Source organism: Chaetura pelagica, unplaced genomic scaffold (assembly GCF_000747805.2).
Source record: "Chaetura pelagica isolate M959 unplaced genomic scaffold, ChaPel_1.0 scaffold235, whole genome shotgun sequence".
NCBI classification, from domain to species: domain Eukaryota; kingdom Metazoa; phylum Chordata; class Aves; order Apodiformes; family Apodidae; genus Chaetura; species Chaetura pelagica.
This window is the reverse complement of record NW_009953215.1, coordinates 1484128-1503630: the sequence shown is the minus strand read 5'-3', so window position 1 is coordinate 1503630 and position 19503 is coordinate 1484128. Positions and strand designations below refer to the sequence as shown.

Genomic DNA, 19503 nt, shown 5'->3' with positions numbered 1-19503 from the left:
CTACACTCAGAAATATGGATAACGTGGAAACTTTGTATATGTGACCACAAGAAGACAATCTTTTTACAAAATTAAACTAATCATTTGTTTAGGTCAAATTAACGAGATATGTTAAGCAGATGGTAAGCATGTAGTGGCAGAGGCAAGCAATATGTTTCAAAGAAACCATGGAGGGCTTGAAGCTGGATTGTGTTCTAGGCATTGAAAATCCATTGATTTTAGTGCACTTGGATTTGGACTCAGTGCCACTGCTTGCAGTTTTATCCTGTATTGATATCCTTTTCCCTTGCTTTTTTATTCTAGACCCTATTCTGGTTTCACCCACCTGGTATTCCTGTGAGTTCTCCAGTTTTATCCCATGAAGCAGCTCTTCTGTGAACAATGAGTCTTTAGAGCTTTCAATTGTTAATAATGAACTTTTCACAATGGTAAAAAAGACATTTTTCAGGGAAGAAGTTGACCGGATTTTCAAATTTTTTCCTAGAAAAAGTTAAAAGCATACTTGTAACAAAAGACCAGTCCCTTGTCAAACAACTCGTCATGAGAGCATTAGAGTTTTTAGATATAAAATAATAAGTTTTCAGTGTTGAGACTTCTGTAGTTGTGAGGGAAAAAACTGTTTTGGATGGAATACTTTGTCAATGCTCAGTCTTTTCTAGATGCCTCATATAGGAAATGATGGTTTCAGACTGAAATAGTCATAAACAACTGAAAGCAAGTTTTTTGTAGGAGTCTGCTGATGATAAACATGCAGGAGCTTGACATTGTTCTTGAAAGGTCCTCTCCTCTAGAACCGAAACCTTAAGGCCAAAAATTAATGCTCTGTCTTTCCTGTTTTGGGATTTGCTGAATATAATTCATTCTATTTGGCTGATGGGCCTTGTTGTCAGAGCCACGTATTTCTGTGTTGTGTTAATCTTTTTGATGAAAGACTTAAAACATGGAGAGTTATGCCTTCCATGTAGAGTCCTAGAAATAGATATTTTTACTTGGTAATATTGAGTGTGTTTCATCACTGTCACCAGACAGAATCTCATTTAAGTAGAAAGGACTGCCAAGAACACTGAGGTATATAAATTTCAATGTAACTTGAAAATAGAGGATGGTTCAGTTTCTTCTGGGCTACTCCCACAAAAAGGGCTACAGATGTTTTGCTTCTAGTTCTGTACTAAAATTAATTTTCTGAATCCTCCTACTTGGATTTTCAAAGGTAGTCATGTGCTAGTAAACATGTGCTAGTTTGAAAAAAGTTACAAACACCCACATCTTATTTCTGACAATGATGCAAATTGTGGCTGCTCTGTAAATCAAGCTGCTTAGTTAAGGTGTTTTATTAGGTACTGATATGAGAATATTCACTAAACAGTTAGAGATTAAGTATCTCCAAGGCCCTTTCATTGGGACTTTGATTAGAAGAGAAACAAAAATAACCATGAGCCTAGAAAGACTAATAGGAAGATTGCAAGTAACTAGGAAGAGAAATAAAGCTGGGGTAAAGCTGCTTATTCTTAGAGACAGGATTGTGTTTGCTAGTGCAATTTGCTATTCTTCAATCTTGTGCTAATATTGATGAGAGGTAGGAGTTCAGTTTATATGCATAGGAGTATGTGCATCATGTCATATGAGCATGTCATGTTATTGTTAGTGCTTGTTAATGTTGTGTGATCATCAGAGTAATGACAGTGGGACTGAGTTTTGCATCTCGGCCTCTTGCTTTTATTGTCATCACAGTGGACTATGTTATGCTTGTAAATAATAATGAATTAAAACCGAAATAGTGCATAATGAATAATCCAGTATCCATGATTCAGTAGTGGGTTGGACTAGAGTTAGAGATATTAAATAGCATTTCAAAAGCTTTGGTCAGAACACCTTTTAAATAAAGGGTATGATTATCTAATTTGCTAATCTGCTTACCACAGAGTATAGTATAGTTTACTATGTAAATCTTATTAGAGAAAATTCTTGTACACAATAAATAGAGTTTAAAATGACAGGATGAGTAAATAATTTTCAATTTTCTAGGTAACCCAGCAATTACTACAGTAACATGTATGCTTTTAAAACTGCAGATAAGAATAAAAGTATTTTGTCTAATTTTGCTGACTATGGGTGCTATTACAAACAATGCTGAAGGATCAATAGAAAAAGTTAATAGTAATCTATTATTTTATCCTATTTTAATCCTAGTAGTACATATCTCCTTTTACAATTTAATATACCATTTTTAGTTTGTGTTATAAGTATTTTAACAAGTTACTTGCATATTAGGTTGTAATTATGCCTGATCAGATTGTCTAGATAAGTAATTGACAATTTGAAGCTCTGAGAAATGGAGTTGCTACTGAGAAGCTACTGGCTTGGCCTTGACACTCAGTGCCTTATGCTTTCTGTATTACAGAAAATTAATCTTGACCTGAGAACTATCATCAGGATGAGGTGTGGCTGCCACCAGTAGCCTAAAGACTGACATTTGTTCCCCCCACAATCTGATCAGTATGTCTAATGTCCAAGTGGACATTTCACCACTTTGCTTGGCAGCATTTGACAATGTTTTCTACTCCCACGGTGAATTTTTCTCTGCAATGTCTAATTGTAATTTTCTTTGGTACTACTTGTTTTGCTGCTCTGGCTCCTTTCAAGTAGCACCTCCAAGAAAAGTGTTCACCTGTTTTCCCTGTAATCACCACTAGATTGGTAAAGAGAACCATAAGATCTCCCTCTCCTCTCTCTCCTCCATCCAGGCTGACTGAGCTCAGCTCCTGCAGCCACACAGGTGAGAGCACCAGTCCTGACAATCATGGTGATCCTCTGCTGAGCTTGATGCTATTTATTGGTTTCTTTCTTTTATTGAGAGGTCCCAAATGGGATCCAGTAGCCCAGGTGTCAGCTTGCAAATGCTGAGCAGAGGGAAAGAATCACTTCCTTTCACTTGCTGGCTAAGCCTTGCGTGTTGCATCCCAGTATTTGGCTGGCTTTCATACTCTTGAGGATATAGCAGATCTTCCAGATTCATGGAAAATCTGTCACTAATGTAATATGTTTTTCTTTCACCTAGAATGTTCCACCTGATTTGTCCATCTGCACCTTTGTGCTGGAGCAGTCTCTGTCAGTACGAGCCCTCCAGGAAATGCTGGCTAACACAGAAGAAAAGGCAGAAGGGGTAAGTTATCAAATACTCACTTTTTTTCACCTTGCAAAATACAGCCACTTTTTTCCCACTGTACCACAGATTTCATGACTGGCACAAGCTTATAGCATCATAAATGGCTTATGTTTAGTTTTCCTCCTTTTCCACAGGAATAGCCTGATTTTTGAGAAATTCTAAACACTTGTAGCTTTCACTGAAGCTTGCCAGAGTTGTAAATTCACAACAATTTCAATGTGCTCTGGATCAGCATAGAGCTACAAGAATGTTTTCATTTGTGATCTCATAATGTGAAATGTAAAGCTTGATCACTTCTTCAGAAGAGATAAGCTTCCAGAGGATTTCTGACTATCAGGTGAGACTGTCAAGCAGTCTTAAAATAACTTTGATATGTGCTGTTTTTCTCTGGAAATAGTGAAATTATTCTGTGTGGCCTGAGCTAAAATGTCCTCTAACTCACCTTTAGAGCTGGAAATAGAATGTTAGTCAGTCTCGGTGGACAAGAAATATGGAAACTAAAACATTTTTGCAGCCTGAAAGATGAAGGTTAATAGGAATAAAGTTAATAACTTGACTGTAAATAGGTATTTTCAAAAAAATCATAACAGTGGAATTTGTGTTCTCTGGTGTGTAATTGATTTGTTATGATGCAGTTGTGTTTTCCATATACACCCTGAAGGGTTAATTTAAATATCATGCTCCAGCTCAAATCCTATAAACTGTAAGTGAGGAAGTGTGACTGTGGGCCCAGGAGTAACGTAACAGAGAAGTAGGGGTTAACAATAAGTCCGTCACTCAAGAAAGCTGGCAGAAGAGAAACATGTTTCTGATACTTCTGGGAATGTCTTGAGAAAGCAAACTTTAAACTAACATAGAGTAGTCAGTATCATTAAATGCAAAGCACTGAGACTGAAAATGGTATTTGTGAAATTAAGACCAGGAGCAGTCCCATGGATAATTCAAAGGTGTGCTGTCAGTGAGGATTTGCTCCAAGGACTATCTCCAACAGCAAGAGAGTGAAAACCACATCTCAGAGAAGGGAAAGCAGAGTAAGCAGATCCATGCTTTTAAACAGGGATCCTTCTTATCTTGGTTTGTAAATACTGAAGCCAAGAGCAAGCAAATCCACAGGAGAAAAGAAAATAATTCAGAAGAACTGAGCACATACAGGTATAATATAAAAAAATCATGGTTCAAACCCAAGAATGTGCAGTGACAGCTGTGTACACCCATATGTGTGAAGCAGAGCAACAGTTTTAATGCTGTTTATTCCCACCAGATGTGGGCAGGAGCAGGCACAAAAGAAAGTGTAGGGCGCAGTGTGTGTTCAAGTAGTGTTATAGGGCAGAATAGAGTGTATGAAATAAACATTCAATTTTTTAATATGAAGTATTGAAACTTTTTTAAAAAATTGTACCATTAATTGCTAAATTCAGCCCAGCAGAAAATTTGCCAGAGCCTTGGGGCTAACTGTTCCGTGAATATTTACTCTTAATACAGAGATGACATCTAGAGAACAAGGGAAAAATTACCAAGTTCCCTGAAGAATGATTGGAAAATTTGAGCTTGGGGATTCTATTGGAAAGTCGGGAGGTTAAAGAAAGCTTTTTTGAGTCTCAGGTGGAATATTTGCACTAGTTCTGGACTATTTTCTGCACTAGATGTGAGAAGAAAAAGACTTTTGTAGGGCACAATGACTGATGAGACCTACATACTCCAAGATTCACGGGTTTTTTTAATGTTAATCTGGTATTTCCTGGAAACAGTTACTGATGTTTTCAGTGCATAACTAGGAAGGTCAGAATTCTGGGCATTCATATCTATACCTCAAGAAAAGTGATGGCAGTTGTACTGATGTGTAGATTTCTGTACTCACAGGTCTTCTGAGACTCACACAAGAAGGATACAACAAAGTGTCTGAGTGTTGTCATTAGGTTGTTTGTTACCTGTCTACAAAGTAGTTTACTGTGCTCTCAGGAGCTATTTAATCCCACCACTAGCAGATGATACAGGGCTGTAGCTATACCACCTCAGCTCGTTTTCATTGAATAACAAAAGTATTTCTACTGGAAATTTTGCTTGGCTTCTATGTAAATGGTTTAGGAATCTGCCTGTGTGCCTCTTGCATATGTATATTTTGCTATTGGGAGAAAATACTGAAAACAGTAGCTTGAAAATGAACATGGTCATATTGCTGTCTGCATTGTCATTTTTCTTTGTAGTAAGTCTCTGGAAATCAAGAGTAATGATAATACTAGAATGACTGAATTTGTACTTGCTGATAAATTAACAGAACTGACATTTGATATCTCTATGTAGTTCCTATGAAAAATTAATAAACTTTTCCTTTGAGGATAGTTACTTCAGTAGGCAGCTTCATATTTGTTTGAAGTAACTGTTAGAACTTCTGCATTTGATGACTGATGTGGTTGCTTTAAATTTTATGAGAAGAGGTGATTTTGTGCATACATCTGAAGCCTTATGTCTTCCTGGAGCAGCATCATTTTTTTGTTTAGAATAACAATGTTTTTATTTCATTAAGGAGAAGAAAGTATAGTAATTTCTTGTCAGATTGTTACTATAAACTGGATTCAATATGACCTCAGTTTTCTGATGGAAAGAATCTTGCAAAGGGAGCTCCTTTCAGTCCTCAATTACTTTTCATTACAATAGAGGTCATTGAGACTGCTGTGTCTAAAAGTGGTCTCCTTGTGCTTCTTCACTTTTTATGTTGTGTAATCTCTTGAATGCTGTGTTTATGTATTAGGTATTCTTATTATTCAACAGGTAAGTCAGCAATAATGAAATGGTTGAGTAGTATAAAGAAAAGATCATGCTGACTTGGGTCAGAAGAATTAACAGCTTTTCTTGTCCTTAAGAAAGAATATCTGTGTGCAGCAACTGGATTTAATGTTTATTCTCATTGTATGTATTAAATATGCAAGATTACCTTTGCAATAAAACCCTACCTTTTAGTGCAAGAATCCCAAAATGAGAATATCTGTACTTCATGAGATTAGTGATCCATCTGAGTCTACCTACTTTTCTCCTGAATCAACTAAATGCTAGTATCAAAAGCAACAGTTGAAAATGAGTGAAATTCTATGAGAACCTGTGTAGTGCTCTGTTTCTTCTAGCCCCAGGCACTGAGTAGTTCCTTTGTGTTCTGAGTTTATACTAGTTCCCTTTAAAATACTATGTTTAGCTCTGGCAGTTTATTAAACCATTGAAATTAATATCTTGATTACATGCTTTTGGTTCAAAAAATAAAACCACAGCCTGTTTTGTTTGCTCTGGCAGCTTTATTTACAGTTTTCATTTTAAACAGGTAAATTTTTTATTTTGCTAGGCACTTGAGTACTATATGCATGTGCTACTTTTATTGTTAATTCCCCCACAGAAAAGAACCATTCTGTGTGCAGAAGAAGGGAGGAATACTGTGGAAAGGGAATAGTAAATAAGCATATAAATGAAAAGTGTCATTACGTGCGTGCCCGGAGTCTGGATTCTGGTGTCTTGGGCAAGCTGAATTGTATATAGCTGCTCTGTCCTAGAAGGGCCTATGGCCTAGGAATTATTCTGTAATTATTTTGACTTGGTTTTTGAATGCAATTTTTAACTATTAGAAGAGCAGGTAAAATATGGAAATGGAAACTGTTAGGTTTTTATAGAGCTTTTAAGAACAGAAAAAAGCATTAAGATCATATATTCTTAGCCTGGCCATTAAATCTTTCCAGTGAGACCTCTTCAGAGCTCGGTGCCTAGTTTTTCACTGAAGCTTATCAAACCTAATTATCCTGAGAAAGCAAATCCATGTCTTTCCAGGATAATTCAGGAACCATCACCACAAGATGTTGTAACTATTTTGTTGTAACTGTTTTGCTTCGATTCTTTTAAGTCTGGGTGTTTTAGTTTAGGGTTTTTTTGTTTGTTTGTTTTTTTCCTAAGAAAATCTTCCTCCACTAGGTTCTAGAGCTCTAACATGTAGGACCTTCTCCTTGTGAAAGTGCTGAGATGCCATAATCAGAACAGTTTCTGGAGGTTTTCCCAAATTTTCTTTTAGGAAATGAAGCCTGGCCTTCTATCCCATTAGTATGCTTGCATTCAGTAACTTCTGAGATTTATGGATAATATGAACAATATTAAAAATAAAGGTAGATAAGTTATGTTGTTCTGCGTGTGATGGATATTGGGTAGGAGAAAGGAATCTAACTTTGTCTCTGCAAGAGGAAAGGAAGGCAAAGTTGACAGTTTTACATTACCATCAACTGCTTTTGTGCTGGTGCACCTCTTCTGCACTGCTGTCTTTTTCTTAGAAGAGGTGCCACAGGTACATGGGAAGGAAGTTGACAGGTTTCAGGTGTGAGGAAGGGATTTAGAATTTCACTGCTTCTTTCAGCTTCGAGTTTTAAGCATCTTTTTCATAAAAGTTAGACAACAGACTTTAACTTAGTATGCTGTCACCATTCTCACCTTTTATGACAAGCAAAAGGATTCCCCTGTGTCCTGCTTGGACTGTCCTGCCTGTATATCCAGGGATTGCCTTCTTTTTTTCAATATGTTATCTCTTGTGGATTCTGGTGTTTCATGAAAAATCTTAAAGTGATGGTACCTTTGGGTCCAGCATGCAGATTTCAGCCAGGACATATAGCAGGCAAAGCAGGTGATGACACTGGTTATTACCAGTTTCTTGGGCAAAATCAGGGCCAGTTGAGGAAGCTTACCTACTTAGATTCTCTATGGATAACATCCAGGTGAATTTTCCAGATTCTAGAAAGTTCTTTGCTATTTTGTGATAGTTGTAGAGTTGCTGAAAGAAAAGGTATCTAGCCATATTTGACATGGAAACACGTCAGGTATTTTCTTAATCTCAGCTACCTCAGCAAATGATTTAGACTTTGTCTGAAAGTTATTTTGAAACCAACTGCAAGCAAGCATGCTGAAAACAACAACAACAACAACAAAACTATTAAAATAAAAATTGCCAAGAGGGTATACAAATTAGAATGAAGTGTAAGGTAACCTTCATAAAGACTATTGCTACTAGCTCTTATTTGAAATGTATTTCAAAGATATATATATCTGTATTTAATATACTTCACTATAAATGATTTTCTTCTAAAGGAAGAATATGAGGATTCGAAAACATTGCTACTATCTGTATTTGTATAACAAGTGGCTAATTTGAACTTTAATTCTATTTTAATGCATTTATTGTCTCAAAGAGAATGAGAAAAGTTTTGAGTACAGCAACTATGTACAGGAAATTAAATTAGCTTGGCATTTAAAGGACATTTTACAGAAAGTAAACAAGCACAAAGTCATATATCATTTATATTGGCTAGAACAAAAACCTCTCTTCTTTTGAAACCAATAAGAGCTTGTGATTTCTCAAGTTACACTTGCTTTGGAAGGGTTTTCTCAAATATATACAGTGGTCATGATATATAAATAACTTACTAGTCTTTTGCCTTGTAATGTCTTTTATAGTCCTCCATGATAATTATCAGAAATGAGGCCATTGAAATTTGAAGACTCCAGCTTGTATGTTACATGCCATACACTGGAGAATAGATTTTGTATCTTTATATATAACACACAAAAATACATGTGGCGAATCATAGAATCTTAGGGGTTGGAAGGGACCTTGAAAGATCATCTAGTCCAGCCTCCCTGCCAGAGCAGGGTCACCCAGAGTACATCACACAGGAACGCATCCAGGTGGGTTTTGAATGTCTCCAGTGAAGGAGACTCCACAACCTCCCTGGGCAGTCTGTTCCAGTGCTCTGTCACTCTCACAGTAAAAAAAATTTTTTTGGATATTCACCTTGAACCTCCTATGCTCCAATTTGCACCCATTACCCCTTGTCCTATCACTGGTCATCACTGAGAAAAGCTTAACTCCATCTTCCTGACACTCACCCCATACATATTTGTAAACATTGATGAGGTCACCCCTCAGTCTCCTTTTCTCCAAGCTAAAGAGACCCAGCTCCCTCAGCCTTTCCTCATAAGGGAGATGTTCCAGTCCCTTCATCATCTTTGTAGCTCTGTGCTGCACTATTTCAATGGCTTGCTTTCACCTGCCAGTATGGTGTGTGTCTCTGTGGGTCAGAGATGTATCATCAGAGTGATTGAGAACTCTTGGTGAACTCTTTCACAGCATCTTTAATTATTTCTGTCAGCAGTGGTAAAGCATTCTTGTACATAGTGGTCTAGCAGATGAGCAGGTGCCAAATCATCCCAATTTTATTGTTGTACCATCCAGCCATCTCTTTTCATTGGGAGGGTGTAAAATAAGAGACAGCTATTCTGATGAGAGCTACTGGAGGTCTTCTGTGCTGGACTGTGCTTTGTTCTGCCAATAGGCAGTGTGTGCATGGGCTTATTTTTGTTCAGGTATATATAGAAGAGTATGAGACTGCTATGGGGTTCGGTAAGGTTTTTTGCAATTTTATCAGCAAAGTGGATGGAAATTGCAATTCCTCTGCTGGTGGCTAGGCTTTATGCTACATTAATTGCTTGCTAGCAACATCAGCAGCACTTGGAGTGCAATGTGCTGCTATTGGAATTCTGTTTTAATGACTATTGCAAGACAGATGCAATGAACTCACTTACTCTATATGTAACGAGATGGATTTCTCTCAGTTGCTTCTGTGGCCTTTCACATCAAATGTCAGCTTTTTGTTTGCTTACTAGAAAAAATGTATTACTGAAATAAGTAAGGATATCTTCGCTTGTCTTCTGTAGCAAGAAAGTGAATGTATAAAGTTACAATTTCTGTGTTTTGAATGACACGTACTAGGATATGTTAGGATAGTGTGGGGCTCTGCAGCATGGGGTGATTTAAAGTGCTTTATTTATTCAGGAAATCACACTATATTTTTCTTTATGTTCTGTCTGAAAACCTGAGTGAACTTGAAGTCTTTTTAATATTTCTCTTCCTTTACTTCATACGTAAAAAAAAAAAAAAAGCTCTCATTTGCATTACTGTGCACAATTAAAAAAAACTAGAGGGATCCTTTGTTTCATCTTAGTGGCTTATAATAGTAAGTTTAAAGACTATTTCAATATCTCATGCAAAATTATCTGTGTAGGAAATGCAGAGCAGTGCTATACAGGTGGGAGTGTGGAAAATGTTAATGGTGTAGGCAGTGCTGCATAACAAGAAAGTAGTCTACTATCAGGCAGCTCTGTAGGACCTCAAAGAAGCTGCAGCTGGAAAATTACATATGGGGTTCTTCCTCTTGAAATGTGTTCAGTGTGCTCATCCTCCTGGAGGTACCAAACTAATACCTTTTGTGGGAAATTAGAAAAAAAATCCTAATCTTCAAATTCTCTCAAGATTTTCTTAATGTAATTTTGTTTCTAGCTCTCCTTATCTTGAGGGGCTCAACACCTTGGGGTTCTTTTGAAGTTAATGATGCTGTGTATGCATCATGGACTTCGATGTTAGTTCAAATTTGGAAGTGATTAGTCTTCCCAAAAGGGGTAACATTTGAATGACAGTAACATGAGGAGCATTTAAAAGAAAAGAAGAGGTAGAGGTAGGATTATGAGACTAAGCAGGACTGAACAGGCTTGATTCTTGTCCTGAACAGGAAAGGGGAATCAATTGAGTTTGGGGATGGGCAGGATTAATTTCTGTACTGCTAGTGTCATGTGTCAGAGTTGATCTTGAGTGCATGGTTTCCTGACAGTTGTCACAGAACATTGCTGCTGAACAGGTCTGGATAGGTACTGTTAGCATGAGGATACATCTGCATGCATGTAACTTCATCTCTCCACAGCAATAAAAAATTGGAATCTATGGCATCTACATCATGGAGTGAACCTACAATGTCTTAGCAAAAATGACAGGTCCAGTGAGAACAGGTGTTATTTCACACTTAATAAATATTTGTCTGTGGAAAAATTGTTTCTTTTGGTGCCCAGCCATTTCTTAGCAACTGTGGTAGTGTTGATTCACTTGAGAGGGTATGGTTTCTGGTTTTGGAAGGTCATGCTGCGGAGCCATCAAACATTTTATTCCAATAACAATAGTATAGCCAAAGCCTTCCAAGCAGATTTTTCAGTCTATTTTAAGTATTTAAGTACTACTGTAGTGTGAGAGTTACACTAGTCTAGGTCTAAAGTTAACAGACAGATTTATTTTTTTTTCCAGTTCTCTCTTATCATAGAGACTTACTATTTTTAATTTACTTACGAGAATGGCAACAACTCTTGAGTTGGGGATGGGGGGAAAGAAAGTGAAAGAAATGAAGGATTTTATAACCAGGAATGTAAGTTAACAGAAAAAAGGTTGAGAACAGGGAGCAGCTCTGTTTACAGAGGTGAAGTTCTGTGTCTGGGCTCCTGGTGACTGATTTCTAGCCCAGGATGTTACCTGGCCTAAGAGGCTATGAACCTCTGCTTTTTACTGGGGACCTGTCTTGCCTTTTTGAATGGCAGGATCATCCACCTCAGCTAAGCTCATCTCAGAGCAACCAGGGTTGCAGGCCCTGGGAAGAGCTCAATATTCTGTGGGAGCCATAAACCAAGACCTTGCCTCAGTGTGCATTAGGGTCTCCCAGCTGTTCCTAAACCCGATTTTTAGTTTTGAGCATTTGAAACCTTGTCCCAGCAAGGGGCAGGCCTGTGGGCTGCTGGGCAGGGAAGTCCTGACTGAACAGGAAGCTGCTGCCAGCAGCAGCCAGTGCTGCCAGCCTATCCAGCCCCTTTTTTTTCCTGTGATGTGCAGCAGGTCCCATGCCAACAGGCCTCATTTTGGAGTGTCTGCAGGATCTCAGCTGCAGTAAAGGCTCCTGGTGAGTTCCTGCAGGAAGGCTGAATTGAGTCCTTCCCCTTCAAAAGCATGCCTGTAAAATATAGGTATATATACACATACATATAGTTAGGTTAGAAGAATGGTCTGTGCTCTTTTTGTCTCTCCATGGGCTCTTTGTAGATACCAGTCTTTTAGCTGTCAAATTAAAATTGAAACCTGTGCTTTTAGAGTACTATCAACAGGGTAAGTGAGGAGAAGTATTATCCTGTCATTCATTGCTCTCGAAAGACCTTTGATCTTCATCCATAAATGGCTTTTTGATAAATATGTGATAGTTGCTGAGCTCTGAGGTTGTCCTCCTTTTCCCTAGCACTCTCCTCTTTTCTGCCTTGGCTGCAATCTTTTCCACTGCTTGCTATTTAGACAGTTGCCCTTTAGTCCTCCAAATAATTGCCATTCTCTGTGCCTAAATAGATAAAACTTTGTTTTCCTTTTTCATGTGCTGGTAGTAAAAGCTCACTCATTGCTTTTCTTGATGGAAACAGCATAGTTTGAAATAGGCAGAGCAAAGCAGAGAAACTTGAAAAGAGCAGGGGACACTCAGGCTCCTAGCAGTAAAACTGACTTCTGTTTGATTGGATATTGTCATCTGCTTTAAGCCTAATTCAGAAAGTCTTGTGTGTGATTTTTGAAGTTAATGCTTGCTTGTGCAGATTCTGCTGATGCTATGGAATGTGCTTGTAATTATGGCAACACGTGCAGCTTCCACTTGGGCTTTGGTAGATGACAGTCTGTTGATAAATATGCAGAATACTAACTTTTCTGGAAAGAAGTTTCTATTTAGAAAATACTAGGATAAGTCACAGAATATAATGGTACATACAGAGAAGGAAAGGGACAAATTTGGAAATCCTGTTTGTTTCATAATTTTTTTTAGGGGTGATTATTTAATGTGATAATTTCATGTAACCTAGTGAATGAAAGTAATTCATTTTGTATCAGAGTATTCTTGTCTCTGGTTACTTTGGCAGTTCACTAAATTTTGTGAAATATTGTCACTGAATGTTTTATTTTCTTCTTTAAGTAACTTATTCTGTTGTTGGGGAGCGGTGAGGATTCTATAGTTTAATTCAAATTTTGTAAGGTCAAGGAAACAGTTTTCAGTGTCTCTGTTGATTCAGAAGGAATATAACATGAACCAAACTTACAGAACTTGGTGTGAACTCTCTTTATTTGCATTTATGTTTGGATAGGAAAAATAGTCCTGTTGCTTCACAGCTAAGCATGTAAGATGCAAGACCTGTGAATTGATTATTTCATAATTGCATACTGGAAGCTGCTAACACATTGATTGGAATCTTTTGGCACATATTTTGCTACAGCGAATGCTACAACAAACTTACACATTTGACTTGATGTTGTAGTCCTACATTCTCTATATCCAGACTTGACATTGCACACGCTTCTTATGGTGTTTTTCTGCTGAAGAAAATAACAGGAAACATCTTCATATGCTGTTACTGCAGAGAGTGCAAGATTCCAGTGCTTCATGTGACACTGGGTATTGCAAGAAGCTGCAAAGTAGAAAATAAAACTTCATTAGGGAACTGAGATCTTTGAGTGGAAATGTCAGTTGACACAGACTTGCTCCAGTTCAGTATTGCATACAGCATAACATTTTTGCAGCTCAGATGCCTGCACCTAGCCAGCTTGTCTAGTCCTTTATCAACTCATTAATACAGTGGCATGTGCTGGGAGAAGAAGCCATGCAATAGGTTGTCTGTTGAGGCTTCTGAAATGCCAGTGAGTTTTCCTACTTTTTCCTGTGAAATCCTAATCACTTTAATAGATTATTTCAGGATTTTTCTAGCTTCATGTAGAACAGTAGAGAAAATATTACCTTAAAAAAGAGATCTCCTTAGGACATTTAAAAGGTCAAGCAAGGGATTAATGGAATAAACTGATCTGTTGATCTTGACAGGAAAACCTGACCATTTCTTGAGTTTATCAGTGGACTACAAAAAAGTCTCTTGTTACGTGCTAAAACATTTAGGAAAATATTTCTAACCTTTTTAATTTGTGTGGGTTTTGTTTTTGGTTTTTTTTGTTTGTTATTTTCATCCTCTCCCTCTAGCATCAATTCTCTTCTTCAGACTGTCTTTTACCACAGGCCATTCTTTGAAATGTTTTGTAGGTAGAACAGTGGTTAGAGGCTTCCCTTATAACTTGAAAGGCAAATCTCCTGAGAATTTGGAGGCTACAGATATAGACAGTCATTTGAGTACAATACAGTAGGAAGCATTTTCTAAATTCTTTATCTGATGCTTATTCTGCATGTATTTAAAGTGATAAGGAATTTTTGGTTTGTAGCCATCTTCTTTTCATAGGTAACTTCATTTCATAAAGGGAACTTTCAGTGCTTTTGCCTCTTAATTCTGGGAGAATTTTTCATTTCCATCAGTTTAATGTTTTTCTTTTGGCATATTGCATCAGTTCAGACTGTGAGCAAAATAAGACTAATCAAGAAGTCCAATTCAGAGAGCCAAGTATGAAGGAACCCTACTGTAGTTGGGATTTGTAAAGAGCTTCCTGAAAATTAGATCAGGAAGGTGTTGATTAAAAGGAGTGGTACAAGCAGATTATATTCACTCGTGTATCTATGAAGAAATGCTTAGCTAAACGTTTCATTTGTTTTGCAGGTTGGTGTACCAACTTTTGTTGCCCCTATGCATAGTTCAGCCGGTTTTTAATAAATAGAGTGGTATGCATTTAATTAATTATCTTTCTCATATAAACCTGACCCTGATTTTTGCACAGATTGCAGAGTACAGCAATGGAAGATGGGTATCTCTTGCATTGTAATAGCATTTTTCCTTTTTTTCCAAAAACTTCTTTTGATAGCATTTGTTTCATTTATGCTTTTTTTTTTTTTAATTGCTGGATATTTTTCCACATCCATAGGATTCACAGTTTTTATACATTGTTGTTCCATTCCTTTTACTGACAGAAGATCTTAAATTTGGAGCAGAACTGATTGATCAGTGTAACAGCATGATTACTGGTACTAAGATCTGACTTTTCTTTCCTCCGTTAGTAACATTAGTTCCAGGATGTTCTTGTTTTCCTCTAGATGTCACTTCCACCCCCCCCCCCACCCCCCAAATTCATTAGAAAAGCACTGAAATACAGACAGAATTAATTCCTGGACAACATGAGAAAATAGCTGTAAAAAAGAAATCTCCATTAACTTTTACATAAAAGTTTCTCTATTGTTGTGGTAAAGCATTGTAATTAATGCTAGGAGTTTTTCAGATTTGGGCACTCATAAATCTGTGTCAGACCTTATTAACAGAATGAAAGCATTTGATTGCACACATTATGTGTGCACACTAAGCCAAATTGTTTCTGTATTATGAAAAATCTTAATTTCACAACCTCTGCTCCAATATTTGACAACTTCATTTTTCAGGAAAATGCTGTGAATATCCGTCACTTAGGCAGAGTTCCAGCTAAATTGCATCATGAGCTTATTAACTCCCATCTAATCATCCAGTCATGGCTGATTAATCACTTTTCCTGGTGCCTTGTTCAATAAAATGTTTTCTATGCCACTGGCCAGCAAACTACTGTCTAATTTTATGTGCAGGCTAGTCTTTGCTGAAGGGAGCAAAATACAGCCCTCCTTCACTCATGCCTCATGTGAAGGAATCATCACATGCAAATGTCTTGCATGTATAATTCTCCTCTGTGTTTAAGGTATGGGGAAACCTGTGTTTCCTCACAGAGCTAAAAAGATTTCCCATGCTGTGGGGGAGGAACTGAGGCATTTTGGAACAGGAATGCAACTGTAACTGGTGGATTTTTGAATATTCAAGTAATCTATCCCCAGCTGTGGAACTCTGAATTCATTAATTACTTTGTATTAGTAAGCAGCAAGATAACACACAGAGCTGGCAGTTTTATCATTTTCTCAGCATGGGGGGAGGAGGAAGTAATTTCTTCCCTCAAGCAAATGGACAAAGTTAACACTCCCTATTTCTTTTAATAAATATTTTGTATATTAATGAATAAGCCAAGTTACCAAGGTACTTCCTAAAAAAATTCTGAAGATTGGCAGTTAAGTGCACTTCTGACAGTTTAAGCTCTTCAATTTACACTACAGTAGCCTAGTTAATAACTTTTCTGAAAACTACCAGCAGTTGTTGCTAATATGATGGGCTGAAAAGATTTGCAAGTTTGTTAGCAGATCACCCACAAGTGGGAAAAGTCAGAAACAAACCAGAGGTCTCTTAATAAGAGAAAGCAGAGCTCCTTTTGTTTCCTAGCACTGACCAGAAAGTTTTCTTTTTGGACGAGTCATAGATGCAGTAAGGTGAGAATTACTTTTTAATCCAACTTTTGAGCAAAAAATGCAAACTATAGCTTCTTATAAATATAGTTTATTTGCTTACTTTAATGAGTCTAAGGGTTGTTTAAAGGTGCCAGGCATAACTCACTGAAGTAACAAGCTATTGCAGCAGTAATTTTCTTCAGAAATTCTCTGGATAAGACTCCATTTGACAGTGATGTGTCATGAAGAGAGAGCTCTTATGTATGGCAATGTTAGCTTGTGCTAATTGCAGGGTCTGCGTTTCCAAACTTTGAATGTGCATAACCTAAATGATTCTGACTGCAAAGAAAGAAAGTGAGAGACAGAAGAAAATGGAAGAAAGAGAGGGAAGAAGTGGAGCACAAAGCATTTAATACAGTGTGGGCTTTTGTATCATGCAGATGGACTTACTACCAGTGGAGAGCTTTATGAAAAGATGAGGTAGTTTGAAGGCTGCTTCTACGTAACATCCTGACTATTCTAGCTATTTTAGAGATGCCACCCTGCTAACAGGAGAACAGGCAATACAACAAGGAAAAAAACTTTTGCAGATAAGACAAATACTGTAATTTCTCCTCAGCGCACCTTGTTTAGTGTCACAAGTGATTGTTTGCAGACCATTACACGTAATCCAGAAAAAGACTTGGCTTTGATCAACTGCACTTTGGTCAAATGTAAGTACTGGAACAAATGAAGAAGTGCAGGTGCAGTATTTCTGCATTCTGCTTATCCTCATGGAGAGGCAAGGACAGGAATAAAATCATTATCTATTTCAAATCACAGAATCATGACATGCAAATATTTCTAGCCTGGCACATGCTTTTCAGTATGCCATATTTGGAATGAATGACCTATGGCATAAAAGCAAACATTTTTATCAGCCCAGACAGGTTTCCTATTTTGGAGGTCAGTGGCAGGCCTTTTTTTTTTGAGCTGTAGTGTGACCATTGAATCTCTATTGTGCTCAAAGTTTTCTTTCCATGATAATGGTCAGTAAAAACTGACTTTAGGGGAAAAAGAAATTAACTTATTTCTTCTCAGTTCTGTTTTCTGACCTATGTTGCATATGGAGAAGGAGCTAAACCAAATAGACATGAAAGCACAGCTCTTGAAACATCTTGAAGACAAAAGTCTGCAAGAAAAGGCAAACCTGGACTTGAAGAGAAGACATGGGGAAAGGGGTTCCTGTGGATTGTAGTTTGTGAAGGCAGACAAAAGATGGCGTTGTCAGTGTGAAGCAGAATCTGTGTTTAGCTATGCTGTGAAACATCTGCTTGCTAGTTACTGGAATTACAGCTTAGATATTAAATACAAGCACTAGGCTGAGATGTTCATGGTTTCCTTTAATTTCTGCCTATGAGAGCTTCACATCTATTTTGTCCACATTAGGACAATTAATCTTACATAAGAGTAGTCTTACTTGCTTTTAAGTTTACCTGATTTGCATTACTGGGAATTTCCAGGCAAGCAAATACATTATTAGCTCATGCTTAGGCTGTTTTTTGCACCAAAAAGGGATACTAAATGTCTTGAAGGTCACAAATCTTCCAGGATGTGTTCCATAGGGTAAAAGCTAACAAAATTTTATCTCTGTCGCCTGGGCATTTTTGGAACTTGGAACAAAGTGTAGGTGTCAAACTGTAAAGTTTAGTAAGTGTACATGCACAGTTCAGGTTGTTGCCCTGAGAGACTACTGAATAAAGGTGCCTTTGGCATATGCCAAAGTCTGTTGACAATTGTGTTTAAAGATGGGTATACTAGTGCAGATTTAGTATGTACAGTTTATAAATGCATGGTAAATATTGTACTTAACTCTTGAAACTAACTGGTGTCCATTAAAAAAAAGTAAATGGACAATTATAAGATGATGTGTGTTACACTTTAAGTGGATTCTTTCTGATTCTAATTGTAGCTGCCCTGTTCACTTAAATTTTGGGGCAGCAAGAGCTTCTGAGAGAACAAAGTGTGAATCAATTCAGCTCCTTTAGACAATTCACACAGTCAAATTTCATGTGATACTATGTTCTCATGGCATATGTATAATTCTAACAAAATGAAAGATGTATCAGAAGCAAGGTAATAAATGAAAAATATGTTTGTGAATCTAACTTAGCTAGTCCTTACTCCTTTTTTTAAGACGTCATACTTGTATAGTTTGCATTAGATTTAAACCATTGTTTTATTTCATAACTTATCAGCATCTGGTTATATATTTTCTTGGATTGCAACTATTTAAGAGCGCTTGGTTTTTATTTGGAGGGATTGCTGCAGCTGTGCTTGATAACAGGAATCATAGTAAAGATTATAAAACAATAAAATTGAATTCTATTATAAATCTAAATGCAGTCTGAATCTTGGAAGAGCAGTAGGAATTGTCAAATTTGCAAATGCTAATAAATTTAATAATGTTAACTTGTTGACAGGTCACATGATGTTTTCTAACCTTTGTGTGCTAGCAGGACTGTACAATATCAAAAATACAAAATCAATTTTAATTGAAATGTATATTTTGAAAGTGAGAAACATTAAGTAAAACTGATAGATGCGAACTAAATACATTGCTTTTTACTACATTAGTTTCTCAAGTAATCCAAATACTAGTAGTTTTGAAAGCTGCTCATAGTTTGCCCTAAGATAAATTATTGCTAAAGTTTTATGTAACATCTGCTAAGAAAAGGTCAATGTGTACCTGCTGTAAATCACTGAAGGGTTTATATGCTGCAGTATTTTCTGTGCTAAGTCCAGAGAGAAATCTACTTCAGATATACTGCTGTTGGTAAACTTAGTTTTTAATAGTTATTGCCACAGTAACCTTTCCAGTAGCTGAAATGCACTGTGGTAGGTATTCTCAGTTCTTCTAAGACTACGAGATGGTCCAAAGACTTTTTACAGAGTAATTTAAAATATGTTTCCTTAATGAACCTTGAAACAGTTGTGTTAATACAAAACCTTAAGCTTTCACAATTATTCTCTAGTTCCCCACATGAAAAATGAATGCACTTTGGTGTTCTGTTCTCTGTTCTTATGCAAGATTCTTTCTGATGACGCAGGTTGTACAGTCACTATCCCTAATTGCACACCCCTAATTTTACCATTCATACTTAAGGCATTCATTAAAATGGCAAACCTTGAATAACGGCTGCTAAACCTTTTCAAGTGAATAATATTCACTTTTGACAGAGCTTTACCCAGAAGAAAATAGAAATAGTTCTGTGGGAA

At 37.0% G+C, this 19503-nt stretch overlaps 1 protein-coding gene across 1 annotated transcript in view; it reads left to right on the top strand.

Annotated features, from left to right (window-relative positions):
* The window catches only part of RYR2 (ryanodine receptor 2 (cardiac)), a 262530-nt gene that overhangs the window by 10675 nt on the left and 232352 nt on the right, over positions 1-19503 (top strand). Inside the window, exon 3 of the mRNA XM_009997595.1 lies at positions 3059-3163. Within this exon, the coding sequence (XP_009995897.1) occupies positions 3059-3163 (105 nt within the window). The remainder of the gene's footprint in view (positions 1-3058; positions 3164-19503) is intronic.